This window comes from Phytophthora ramorum (genome assembly GCF_020800215.1).
Source record: "Phytophthora ramorum isolate Pr-102 chromosome Unknown Phyram_PR-102_s0003, whole genome shotgun sequence".
NCBI lineage: Eukaryota > Oomycota > Peronosporomycetes > Peronosporales > Peronosporaceae > Phytophthora > Phytophthora ramorum.
In genome coordinates, this window is record NW_027150649.1 from 3213625 (window position 1) to 3226911 (window position 13287).

General features: G+C 50.0%; 5 protein-coding genes across 5 annotated transcripts; 2 read left to right on the forward strand and 3 right to left on the reverse strand.

The window, feature by feature from the left end:
• Positions 1-3612: 3612 nt before the first annotated feature.
• KRP23_4127 (uncharacterized protein) lies at positions 3613-4293 on the forward strand (the record flags this gene model as incomplete). Its single annotated transcript, XM_067889052.1, has 1 exon — positions 3613-4293. One exon carries the CDS (start codon positions 3613-3615, stop codon positions 4291-4293), a length of 681 nt encoding a protein of 226 aa, XP_067748245.1.
• Positions 4294-4550: 257 nt separating this feature from the next.
• On the reverse strand, positions 4551-4907 carry KRP23_4128 (uncharacterized protein; the record flags this gene model as incomplete). The annotated part of the gene is made up of 1 exon (XM_067889054.1): positions 4551-4907. One exon carries the CDS (start codon positions 4905-4907, stop codon positions 4551-4553), a length of 357 nt encoding a protein of 118 aa, XP_067748246.1.
• A 192-nt stretch (positions 4908-5099) lies between these two features.
• On the reverse strand, positions 5100-5399 carry KRP23_4129 (uncharacterized protein; the record flags this gene model as incomplete). Its single annotated transcript, XM_067889055.1, has 1 exon — positions 5100-5399. The coding sequence occupies one exon, from the start codon at positions 5397-5399 to the stop codon at positions 5100-5102; it is 300 nt and encodes a 99-aa protein (XP_067748247.1).
• Positions 5400-8006: 2607 nt separating this feature from the next.
• On the forward strand, positions 8007-8648 carry KRP23_4130 (uncharacterized protein; the record flags this gene model as incomplete). The annotated part of the gene is made up of 1 exon (XM_067889056.1): positions 8007-8648. One exon carries the CDS (start codon positions 8007-8009, stop codon positions 8646-8648), a length of 642 nt encoding a protein of 213 aa, XP_067748248.1.
• A 1147-nt stretch (positions 8649-9795) lies between these two features.
• Positions 9796-11472, reverse strand: KRP23_4131 (Serine/threonine-protein kinase STY8; the record flags this gene model as incomplete). Its single annotated transcript, XM_067889057.1, has 1 exon — positions 9796-11472. One exon carries the CDS (start codon positions 11470-11472, stop codon positions 9796-9798), a length of 1677 nt encoding a protein of 558 aa, XP_067748249.1.
• Positions 11473-13287: the final 1815 nt, after the last annotated feature.

Below are 13287 nucleotides of genomic sequence, written 5' to 3' on the forward strand. Positions count from 1 at the left end.
CTTCGCGCTGAACAATACTCCATCTCACAAGTTTTGCCTTTCCAAAACGCAGACAAATCTCGATCAAAGCCATCAGAAGCGTACCAATAACTGCGGTCCCTGTACTGCTAATACCCAAGAGGATGATTCTGGCTTGGGTATCGATTAACACGGTCGGCAAGCTCACAAGGACGCACATGATGCGGGTGCTTCGTACGCGTTTTCTAAGAATGTAACGTTTGGCAAATTCTTGAACTCCGAGCTTAAACGCAATACTTCCAATTACAAAGCCAGTGACTGCCTCAGTGCCACGATCGACTATTCGCTGACGGCTTAGTAGGTGAACAAAAGCAGTAGCCAACAGCGCAGGAGTGGCGAAAGGTGCATTTATCATATAAGTTCGCCAGAAGGAAACGGGACGATACCTGGGCAAAGTTGGTGACGCAGTAGTATGAGGAATTATCTTTGAATGTTTCTTTCGTGACAGTGCGAGAACGGATTTTCTCGATTTCTCTTGCTTTGCGATGAGCCGAACACGTCCCTGACATGTTTCTTCGTAGTAGAGCTTCTTGACTGCACGGGAAATCCCAGTAAAATACCCGAGCAGTAGAAAATTATCTGCGTAGCATTCCAGTTTATACTCTAACCTGTCAGGATGTGTGCTTGATATGTAAGCCGCGATATACCCAAACGCGACCACCGTGATTGCTGCCGTAATAAAAGAAGATAATGTAGCTCGTATGAGCCTTTTTAAGCAGCCGCAGACCGTCGCGGGTTGGTCAGGTGAATCAAGAAAGCGCAGCGAAGTTAGCAGGGGGAGAAAAGATAGAAAGACCACCGTACAAAACGTGACCAAGGCCCAAACTGAATTCGAGATAATCAGCTCACTTCGGGACTGGTCGCGTGAACGTTTACCAGAGAAAGCATTTCCAAGTGAATAACACGCGCTAGCAACCCACGCAGCCGCAACACTACCTGTAGCATTCCTCACAACTGCTATCTGCATTCTTAAAGCGCGATACCAAGTGGAGCGGGCAAGAAAATTTGGGAACCGCGGGAGTTTTCGAAAACCACTTGAACGTCTCGTAGAATCGACTTTCGACGATGTTCCAACTTCCATATTGAAAACCTTTGGTCCTGACTGCGCAAGGCAATCTCTATCGTCACGATGCACGCCGACACTGGTCATCGTTCCCTTATTCAATTGTGTGGTACAAAATTATCACGCGCTGTTTATTTATTGCTAGCCAACAAATAGCCGCATCACCAGAGCAACCGCCCCGCCAAATCGTACTCGCCTTCAAAACGCAGTACATGCAAAGCCAGAAAAGCGGGCCGCGGATAGAATCGTATTATAGTTGCCGACGCGATTTCCCCTAAAACATCCTAAGCTTTCTACGTAATTCGCTTCAGGACTCGTCAAATCTTGCGAACCAGTTCAAAATCAGTGTTCGATTGTCAAGAATGGAGCCATCTCCGCTCCCTCCCCCGCTGCTCTATTACGAGCAAACGAAGATGATAGGTACAATCCGAGTAGCTGCAGCACTGGTAAGCAATCGATTCAGTCCACTGGCAATTACCTCTTGACTATCTATCAGTACACATTTCCACCACCACGAAGCCAGTCGTATAATAGCCTTCAAGTCGCCAAAATGGAGGGGAAATTCTCTCTGCAAGGATCGTGTTTCTGCAAAAATACCCCAACGACAGCATGTGAAGGGAAAAATCGACCGAGAGCCCTCAAGTTCATCGAGCGAGATTTACGAAAGAAGTTCAAACATTGGCATCCAATACACGGTAGAAAACTTCGCTACACCGCACTGTGAACATCCAATATGGATGGTCTGACTTTTGAGGGGTCCAGGTGAGGTTTGGACAGGTGAGGTGAGGGATAAATCCCACAAATCCCGCTGGTCGATGATCGGCTAACCATAGCAACTTTAAGCGTGAGACCGGAAATTGAGGGATTCCCGTCTCTCCGTTATTGCGGCTATTAACATCGAAGCCACTGTGCGCCCGCGCTGCCAAAATCAGACGCTCTCGCTCTCGCACAAGTCGTCGGCACTCGTGTCAAGTTACGTCGTCTCGGTTGTTATCGTGGCTCGCTGCTGATCTCTTGACGCCATCATTTGCAGCCGCTGTGAGACGGCTCAAGAGCGCAGATGGTCGCAGCCGACCATGGTGAACACCTCGATGGACGTGCTGGGGTCGCCTGCGGACTCGCTGGTCCTGCGTCTATAGCACCGCCAACGAGAACAGGCGCGGCGAGAGCGTTTTTTTCCGCTGAGCGGCATCAACACGGCCGCCAAGCCGTCGCAGCTCGCCACGCCCTTCGCGTACGTCACGTCCGTGGGCAAGACCTCGTCCTTCCTAAATGGGGACCTGTCCACCTCTCTCGTCGTCTTCGCCAGCATCTACCACGAACTGCCCGAATACGGCGTGGGCTTTCGCTACTACATGTAGCTCTACGTGTTCATGGCAAATAGGTTGCCGTTTTGGCGTGCATGCATTATGGATGCCTGCGCGGAATTCGACACGATCTAAGACGCCACCGCGTTGAACACACGTCTAATCGAGCAGCCCGAGTGTGACGTGGGAGTCGGCTCAGTTGTATGGACGAGCTCCGCCGTCCCCGTCGCGCTCGTAGTTCACAGTCGTTCAACATTGATTATGCTGCAACCCCCTGACCATGTACTCTTCAAGTACGATGAACAGCACTTGACGATTGTACTTCAGACGTATCCATGAAGCAAATTCAGCCCAGAGCAACCTCCAAAACGTGCCTGCTATGGCGATAACAGATTTTGCGACTCATTTTGAAGCCTTTTACTTACTTTTTGAAAGCGGGACATTCATTTCAGATCTTCAAGAAGCAAAAGCCGGAGCTTTTGACCATCCTCCTGTACATGCACATGCAGTGAACATCTTAGTGACCGTTGTATGGCGACTGCTGAAGCGTACAATAGATAGTGTCTACATGTATTGTACCGGTACGCTTCAGCAGTCTACATTAGCACCACCAGGAGTTCTTACCATCAGATCTGCCATTACGGCCGACAAGGAGCACCTGTTATGACTATTGCCTCGATGATATCGATCTGACTTGTGCGGATTTCGGGCGACGTCAGGCATGCTGAGCAAGTTGTAAGTTCACCCGAACAGTCTGATGCTGGATCAATTCCTTGGCAAATCCCTTTACGTGTCCTTCAAGTACGTGTACATGGGATCCTACACATTCTGGCTATTACTCGTTTCACGAACAGGAGCTATGCCGTCGCGTGGCCGTGCGTTGCATTATCATGGTCAGAACTGTACCGCTTTCCAGTGTGAATGCTCTCAGCCTGAAGAACTTGGCCTTAGTTTTGTTGAACCATCAGCCGATCTCCACCATCGAAGTGCTGCACAAGTCGTGCAGTACGACTCATTGCCGACGCAACAGGTTCATCCTCTCGCTTGCCACATGGATTGTAATCCTGAAAATTACTCGCGCAAATTGCAGGCTGCGATCCTGGTCCCCATCACTTTGGTCGATCCTGCTGGAAATCCCAGGCTGGGATTCCAAATTTGGGAGATCATTTCCGAATCGACCACCAATCACTCCGACCTGTTGCATTCACTAGCTGAAGGAGCTCGATGCGGTTCAGCTGCTTCCTGGTACTACTCCTAGTCACCTTCACGGCTTTCGTCCAGGTTCTCGCGAGTGACGATAATGCTATTCACGCCAGCAATCTGAAGAGCAGCTCCAATCATGCTATCGTGACCCGTGGCAGCTCACGCCGCAACCTCAAGGGCAGTATCACCACGGGGACCGAAAACGACGTGGCCGATGAAGAGAGACATATATTGTCGGGGATTACCAGCAAGGTCGCGCCAGCTGTCAAGGAAAGCGACGAATTCATCAAGATTTTGGAGAAATCTTCAACTTTTACCAATGCGATCAAGAAGAATCCTGATTTTGCCAAAATAGTGGCGGAGAATCAAGGCTTTGCCCAGATATTGACGAAGAACCATAACCTTATCAAGGAGTTCGACAACCCTGCGATCACCACAGCATTACGAGATGCGCTGAAGAATCCGACAGTACTCAAAAGTCTCCAGGACAACACGGATGTTCAGAAGATCATCGCAGCGTTACCAAGGGCTCAAGGGCTGACCTCCACGAATGTCAAAACTATCGGAGAGGCAATGGCCAAGTCCACTACTGTGAGCAGAGGTATCAGCGATGAGGCACAACAACTTACGGCTTGGGGTGCGGCGATTGTGGGGACTATCATTATCGTGCTCATCGGCCTTCACATCGCAAACAAGAAATAAATTGCCGGTTTGCGATTACTTTTGCGTTCATGGAGCTCGATAGCAGCCTAACCAAAACTCGGGGACCCGGACCCAAGGACCGGCAAGTTCACAGTTCTCAGCAGAAAATAACTTTTGATGACATACTCCGTATCGGGATTCGCCTTGAGCAGCAGGACGCATCAACAACCATGTCAGGAACTCGAGCGTTTCTGCTATGATCGCTTTCAGTGATGGCAGAATATGTCAGTGCTAGCTAACTTTCTAACCGAAGTGAATCAAGGACGGAGGAGCGTGGACGCGTAATGCGACGGTCGGTGAGTCATGACCAGCATTTGGTTAGAACCGCACTCTTTCTGCTCTTCACTGGCGTCGCTCGCCTGCTCGCTGGGCTCATTCGATTCACCCTTGCCGCCGGACCAGTCGAAAGCGTCGTCGCCGAGCGCGCGCTTTTTGCGTTGACCGTGTCGCGCTTCAAGGCGATGTTCCTGGCCAAGCAAAAACCGTACCGTGGCGTCGAAGCACACAAAGCCCTCTAGAGGGATTGAAGTTACGGGGGTCAGCGTGCGTCCCTGCAGGCGTGCCTGCCACAATCGAATCTGGCCGTCGCTAAATCCAGGCGCAACCAGGTCCATGCGCGGCAATGACCACTACGCACGCTGTGATCGCAACCACAGCTCACAACGCGCTCCTTGTACATCATTCACCTCGCTCTGGTAGCCGACCAGCGTCTCCACGTACGGTTTCAGTGCTTAAGGAGCGATAAAACGAGCCCGAAAACAGCGCTGGCATGAAACTTTCGGCCGCTAATCGCTGGCGGCCAGCGGTCATTGTCCGTCTTCGCCTTGTCGGCGGCGACGCCGTCCTTGGGCAGCTTCAGCTGGCTCGTTTTCTCCTCTGCCTGGTGGTCCCAGCGCAGCAGCGAGCCGTCCTGGGCCGCCGAGAACGCCGTCTTCCAGGTCACGCACGGGCAGGCGATGGCCCTTGAGGAATTTGATGGAGTTGGCGTCGAACTTGAACTCGGCGTAGTCGGCCGCCACCTTGTTGTTCATAACCTCCAGCGCCTCCTGTTGCAGCATGTTGCCCACGCGGTCCTCAACGCCGCCGTCATCCGCGTCCTGCTTCATCCTGCGAGGTCTATATTGCAACTTAGGCAGATCCAGCAACGTAAAATTTATGTTGCAGGATATCACGAATAGTAAAGCACCAGGTATTTTATCAATACATTCGTTTTGTACGGATACATTCGCCTGTGAGATTTAACGGCATCGACAAATTCAGAGCAAACAAAAGCCAAACCTGTGAAAAAATATATCACCTCGCAAACGTTTTTACAGGTTTAGCAAATTCCCGCTCTCAACTTTTTGATTCCATCATACTTTGTTCAAGTGATTCCCAAAACGAATTTTCAGTCCGCTCTGAATTTGTCTAAGTCATCAAATATCGAAGGTTATCCTCGTTAAATGAATACAATATTCAATTCCGGCAGAAGGCCTCTAGAAAATGATATTGTCACAGATTGAAAGCGGACGCTCTTTTGAATCTGAAACAGCAATATTTTGGATATTCCAACTCGAAACGAGATATTTTGGGGATTTTCTGGATATTCCGGTACAATTACGCCCTTTTTTAAAAGTTGACTTGTGAATCTGGTGGTGCAGTCTCAAGATTTGAGCGCTGAAAACAAGAGTAAAGCTTCACAAAAAGCAGCTTCGGTATGTTACAAGATGAATTGGTGTCTGCTCTCGTTCGCGTCTTCTCCTTCGTTTCGCTCGCCTCCCTCGTCTCTCTCCTCTCCTTGGCTCTTTTCCTGTTTCTCCTTTTGCGCGAGCTTGGATTTTGTGCTACTTCCGTTTCCTTATCAATTTGTTTTTCTTGTCTTGTCTCGGCGGCTTCGTATCTGCAGCCTTGGCCAGCATTCGGCAGCTTTGCTGGTTTTAGACGCATAGCGTCCGATCCGCTTTATGTGAAAATTCGATGCAGGACAAAATCACGAGAAATTGTCCTGCTCGGGGGCTCACGAGTTGACCTAGATTACTGGAATTTCACCTGTTAGCTTTGCTGAACGTCGTAAGACCAAAGGCTCGTGTGGGGTCACATGTCAGCCTTTGGCTGTGCGCAACGCAAGCCACGCTAGCGCTCGGACTCGCGGACAGTCAAGTCGAGTCGCACCGGCAACAACCCATGACACACTCGCTGATGGTGGTGGCGTCAACAGGAAAGCTTTCGCAGCCCATGATCGTGCAGCAGACTACCAGGTTGCCAGCAAAGCGCTTCAAGTTGCAAATCTGCAACCCGCGCAAACCCAGCGTTCAAGCCAACAGCGAGCGTCGCCACGACCATAATCAAGAGGTCGAAGAAGACAACCAAGAGTTAGTGTGTGTATCGAAAGGTGTCGTTCCTAGAGCGGAGCCCTAGGAAAGCAAGAAACAACAGGGCACGAATACAAAACAAAAAATATAACCATTCTGCATTTTGCCCTCAACACCCCGCCTCAACTACAACAACTACAATCTCCAGAACCGTCATCCACAAGCACATTCCGACACCTCACAAACAAGACCCTCCGTCGATTTCGGCAAAGTCGACAGATATGCTGCAACTTACAGATCCAGGTGTATTCAACACGAATTAGAGTATATTAAAGTGGATTGATATTATAGTAATATGTAGATAATTTTCTTATGCCTTTCACTTTTGACCCACCCTTAGGCCCTGATTCTCCGTCGGTATTGTTGAATGACTTGCCTCACACGGGTACTCTACAGCCCTACATGTAGTCTCCAGCTCCGCTGCACCATCCACTGGATTATGTTGGCCGCGGATGACGCGGCAGCAGTTTATGCGATTACAGTATGATGCGGTAAATTGGTAGTTTGTACTTCAATAAATAAGTACTATTAATTGGATGATGCTCGTCGATTGCTGATGTTCACCGCAATCGTTGTCGCCGTCGTTCGATTCAAAACTCCACAGAGCATTAGACTGGTGTGGACAAACGTGATGGGCATACCAGCGTGGATGAAGGCGGTGTCATGTGGTTTTAATGCTCATGGATAGAGGTCGTCCTCAAAATGGTCTGGAATATATGACTTGACGATGTTCACAACTTCTAAGTTTCCCTGGCTAAGCAAATACAGCCTAGTCTACGAGACTCCTTCGTTTTCAACTTTCTATACATGTATTGATTCGTGGAACTTGCTAGCATCGTGTTTTGGTATTCCTCACGCATATAGTGGGAAATCCGCGTCTGAGTTATTCTCGACAAGCAGAGCACAATCTGACGCAATGCCTCCCCTTTACCAGTATGAGTCTTTCAAGTACTTGGAATCTACATCAATTCAAAGGTTTGTGACGACCGATCTCAAATGGCAGGTACAATATACACTCGGTCTGCTACTGCAGCAGCTTCGCAAAAAGGAACAATGTCGTGGCATGACCGTGCGTGGCATTTGTGCGACGTCCAGTATGAATGATGTCGGCCTCGAAGAACTTTGACCATAGTTTTGCTGAACCATGAGCCGATCTCAACCACCGGAGTGCTGCACGCTAATTGCCGCGTAATCTTGAAATGACTCTTGTCTGCCTACACAAATTGCCCTGGTTCCATCACTTCGGTAAAACCTGCTGGGAGGAATCCCAGGCTGGGATTCCAAAGTCGGGAGGGTCAACCACTCCATTTCCAAATTCACCACCAACCACTCCGAGCTAAATTCGCCGGCTGAAGGAGTTTAATGCGATTCAGCTACTTCCTAGTACTTTTCGTCGCCGTTGGGGCTACCGTTCAGGGCCTCGCGAATGACGCCAACTCTTTCCAGGTCAATAACACGAAGAGCAGCCATGCCATCGTGAACGGTGACAGGTCACTCCTCAACCTCAAGGGCAGTATCACGATGGAGACCAAAAATGACGCAGCGGATGAAGAGAGAAACAAAGTGTCGCTGTTCGGCAAGCTGGCGTCAGCATTCAAGGGCAACAGTAAGTACGTCAAGACTTTGGAGACGTCTCCAGCTTTTATCAATGCGGTGAAAAAGAATCCTGATTTGACCAGGATTCTGAAAGAGGATAAAGCCCTCGTCAAAATATTGGCGAAGAATCCTACCCTTATCAAAGAGTTCGAGAACCCTGCAGTTACCAAGACGTTGGGAGATGCGCTAAAGAATCCGTCTTTGCTCAAAAATTTTCTGGAGAACAGAGATATCCAGAGTATCCTCGCCACATTACCGACGACTACGAGTGGAATGACCAGAACGAACTTCCAAAAGATCGGACAAGCCATCGGTATCAGCGAAAGGACTGGCGGGATTGCAGTGATTGTGGGAACTATCATTATCTTGATCGTCGCCGGCGTTCTGGTAGCCAAGAAAGTCTTGTAAATTGCTACTTCTTCCTTTGGCTGATAATGATCTCAACAATCGAAAATTACAGATTCTCTCTGGCTGCAAGAGTAGTGTGCAGAGCGAAGGCAGGACCTTTGTATTCGAAAGGCGTTACATGTACAATCCAAAACAAGAGCAGTATGCAACATTTTACTTTCCTGAAAATTGTTTGTTGTACGCAGCCGTGCATGTTCAAACAAACCAGCTCATATTATGACCACCTCCAGTTGGGCCCACCACTTTGTTCCTGCGAGTTGGTGTTTTTTTTATCGTCTTGTTGAAGTGGGACTTCGTTGCTGCAACGGAGAACGGACGAGTTGTGATTCTGCACTTTTTCATGGAGAAAAAATACAGAAAACGTCATGTGCTCCCGCCTAGACGAGAGATGTAGATCGAAGTTGAACTGTTGATTAGAATGCACTTAGCGTGCATTGCAGGACACTCTAAGTTTTTGCGTATGCTGGCGATCAATTGTTCCCATGGAGCGGCTTGTTGCGGCGTGGTCAGAATTTTTCTTGGACGTTGTCCTCGGGAGGGTACCGATCGGGTAGATTTCGATTTGCCCGACTGGGAACCATTTCAGTACTTTCAGAAAACGCTGAGCTGTATCGGTTTAGCGTTCTCTTTAGTGGAAAGTCTCGCCCAACCGAAATGGTGAAGACTAGTGAACTCATTTTCTCGGAATAACGATGGAGCGAGCTGCTTCAAATGGTCAATATGGTGGACAAGCTGCTACTGAATGTCAGCAGTTGGAATTGATTTGAGTTTTATGTCAAGTATGAAAGTTACAGCCGTCTGCGCTTGAAGTTGTCAATAATATGGCAACAAACTACACGTTACCGGGTCCTAAGTCAAAATTGCCGGTCGTGCTTTGAGCATCGCCGAACAATCGGAGCAAAATGTTCGAGCAGGTTTATCTTACGGATTATCCGATCAAAACAGGAGGAATCGATCGAATTCGTACGATGAAGACAGTGAATATGCATGATACAAGGAGCTCTAACATACAAGGGAAGAAATCGCAACAGAAAATAGTACTTCAAAGTATTTTCTTTATGTGAGACCGCGTCCTCAGCCCACAGCTTGGGTGATGCCTTAAAAAGAAGGAAACGCTGCTGCGACGCGAGCAACGATCGCTGGATGCTCAAAAATCGCTTTCGCTTATGTTGCTGAGTCGTTCTTGCATGCATTCATCGTCTGCGAACCTTTTTAGAAGACGAATTGCGTCGGACAGCTGGAGACGCTCTAATGGCTCAGCAGCACACAATGCTTGCACAAATTGCCAGTGCTCTTCATTCTCAAAAGCCCTCGGTCGCGGAAGAACCAGTCCTCTCTTTACTTGGAAGACCACGGCAGGATCTGGACATTGTTGTCCCCACGGGTACTCTCCGGTCACGGCCTCTACCACACACATGCCGAACGAATACACGTCTGACTGAGGAGTTGGCACTTGGTCAGCATTTTTCAGACATTCGGGGGCCTTCCAGCGAACAGCTCCGCCGGGAGGAACCCTCGGTCGAGAATCCGCCGACATGAAGCTCAACCCGAAGTCTGTCAGCATCGCAACGCCTTCCGCGCTCACCAAAATCTGGTTGCACTTTAGGTCGCTGTGAATGATGTGGCGCTGGTGCAGAAAGTGGAGGCCCAGTGCGGCTTCGTAAAGTTTGCGCCACGCCAATGACCGCCCTTGTTGTCTTTGGCGGTACAGATAGTTCTTAAGATTCCCATTGACAGCCTCCTCGCACACGTAGAACCAGGGATTACCTTGATCGCAAGCTCCGAAGAAATTCACGATGTGTTTATGCCGTGCCTTCTGCCAGATCCTGGCCTCACGTCGAAACGTGCGCTTGTCTTCCTCAGACTTCGGGTCCACACACTTGACGACGACCTGTGACTCTAACCACGTGCCGTGATACACATGACCGAAGGATCCTTGAGCGAATGGCGTACACTGTCGCTGGACTTCGTACTCTGGGATGAACCAACTGGGCACTTCCGGAACACTGAGATTTGAAAAACGGATGAGCTTAGTCTGCGCAGCCTCTAGAACGCGCATCAAATCCGGGCTGTAGTGGCGTTCGTGCTCCTCCGACTCGTACTTCAGCAGCTTGAGCGTATCCTCTTGTCGTGATACGCTACCAAACTCCTGCATGATGACTTCAGCATTCGTTTCGAGGGTTTCCACCAGGTTCTTGTAGACTCTCGACTCGTCCTGCTCCCATTGCTGTTGCCACTCCCGCTTTTGCAGAGGAGAGTGGCGCTTTGTGGCTTCTTGATCAACGAGCGCGTCGATGTCTGCGTGTAGCTGCCGTAGACAACCCACTACCGTTCGAGTGCTCACAAGGCGTTCGAGTGTCAACTTCGTCGAGTGCTGCAGCAACAAAGTATGAAAGCCGCGCACGATCCCGAAGCATGAAGTGCTAGGAGACTCGAGCAAGTTACCTGCACATCCTTCCAGTGTATCGTGCAGCCGCTCGAGAAGGTGCTCGCTCATGTGCTGCACTTCGTTCATGGCGGCGCACAGGGCCGGAAGAGCCTCCACCATTGTATTTTGCTGCTCGTATTGGTGGTTTTTGACGATCTCGAGCACCTCGTCTTTGATTGTAGCCAAGTCGAACACGTCCCGGCCGCTGCGGTTCGACAAGTCCAGCGTGGCGTCGTTCTCGAGCAGTAGCTGGACGATGTCCTTGCGGTCGTTCTCGACCGCCCACATTAACGGGGTGTAGCCTTTGCCGTCCGCCTCGTTGACATCAGCACCGCTCTCCAGTTCGCGCTCGATTTCTTCCACGTCGCCGGCTTGCACGGTCTCCAACAGCGTCATTCTTTGCCACCTCGAGGGTTGCTTGAGCTGGATCCACCCCCACTTCGACAAATCTAAGCAGAAGAGACAGCTGAAGCTACAGTAGGCTCAGCCTACTTAGGCTGTACGAGCTGCCGAGGGCCACTTTTATTTTCGTGAACTTGACTCGACGAGGAGACCACGGCGCGGGCGTCCACATATGTGAACGTTGCGAGTACCGTGTTGTCTGCAGGCGGCATCAGCAAGACGGGCAGGGGAGCAGCACTTTACGCAATTGAGGTGCCCGGGGGCTACTCAGAGATGCAAATGCTGCATGACCGTCCCAAGGCTGTGTGGGATCCCTACACTTCCCAGGAAAGCGGCTTGACGGAAACACAATGCAGATACGGCTGCTCCTTCGTCGAGAATTGTTCAATTTTCTAGTGTGAATATCTACGTGAAGACGTGTATGCAACGCAACTCGACACTACGGTGATCCTGAACAGTGAAATTACCGGCGAAGTTTGCTCTTGTGTTGAAGCACAGAGCTCTGAGAAGCATCGGTCAGAGGACCGGTCTCCATCGGTTCGAGCGATCGCCAGCAAGGTTAATGCTGAATTTTCGTTGATCAAATCAAGCTCGTCGATACTTCTCCAGCTAGAAAATCGTAAAGTGTCTGCACTTGAAGATGTATGTGAAGACGTGGCTGACCATTTGCTGATAACACAAAATCGACTGGATGAAGTTTCGCTTACGAGTCCAAGTGCCGCCCAAGCGTAATACGCCCGAATCGTGAAGCACTACCGTGCAGCTTTGGAGACCGAGCCACTGTTGAATTGGGATATTGGGCTGGAGGACGTGAGCTGGGAGTATAGTTGGGATAATATGATCCGGCACGTACTTGGGCGGGAGTTACCCAGTGCAGAATCTCAACAACATGCCTTAACTTTGCTGGAAAACGAAGCCAGACAAAGTTGAAGCGCCAGTATCAAGCTCACGAGAGATTGGTATTTCTTATGGTACGACATTAGAAATGAGTTTTCCTGGAGAAAAAGAGATCCCCGCTGGACTGGCAGCTCAACGATTAAAGGGTTAATATCACAAGCAGCGTTGCACGCTCTCGAATGCAACCGACCAACTCGCAACAATTTGCTGGTAGTGAGGTGAAAGTCGAGCGTTGACGGTGACACACCGCTACCGAGCCGAACGCCTCCATGAGCTCAATTGAGGTGCTGAAGTGGTATCGTGACCAGTTCGTTGACGAATCCAGTTGTGACGGAGCAGAGAGTGCAAACTCCATCTTTTGTTCGTGCGACCGACTTTTACAAGACAAAGTGAACTGGTACAGTATGCCTGACTTGCAAGCGCAAAGGATACAGACAATCCTCTCCTTTGTGATAGCGTCGGGAACCACCACATTATCACTCGCTGGAGTTATTACAAGGCAGAAATGTGCCGTAAAATTGGTACATTTGAACTTAACAGCTCTACAGCGTCGACGTACAGCAGGCAGTACTGTGGAGCATCGAGAGCTGGAATGCCCTGCTTCCCAGCGTCTTCAGTAACTGCTGGAAGAAGACTGGCTTGCTTGACTACTACACGTGCGAGTACGCCGAGCCGGGCGTGGAGGATGACATCGTGAACGAGCTGGCAGAGATGCTGACGCGTCTCCACCCCTCGAATCCGATGTCGGTTGAAGAGCTGCTGAACCCACCGGACGAGAACATCCTCGCGGATGAACCAACGGACGAAGATTTCTGCCGGGTCGAGTCTTCAGAGCGCGAGAATGGGTGCGGTCAAGATGTCGGTGATGGCGGTATCGAGGACGAAGAAGAAGAAAGCACTTCTTCAACCTAT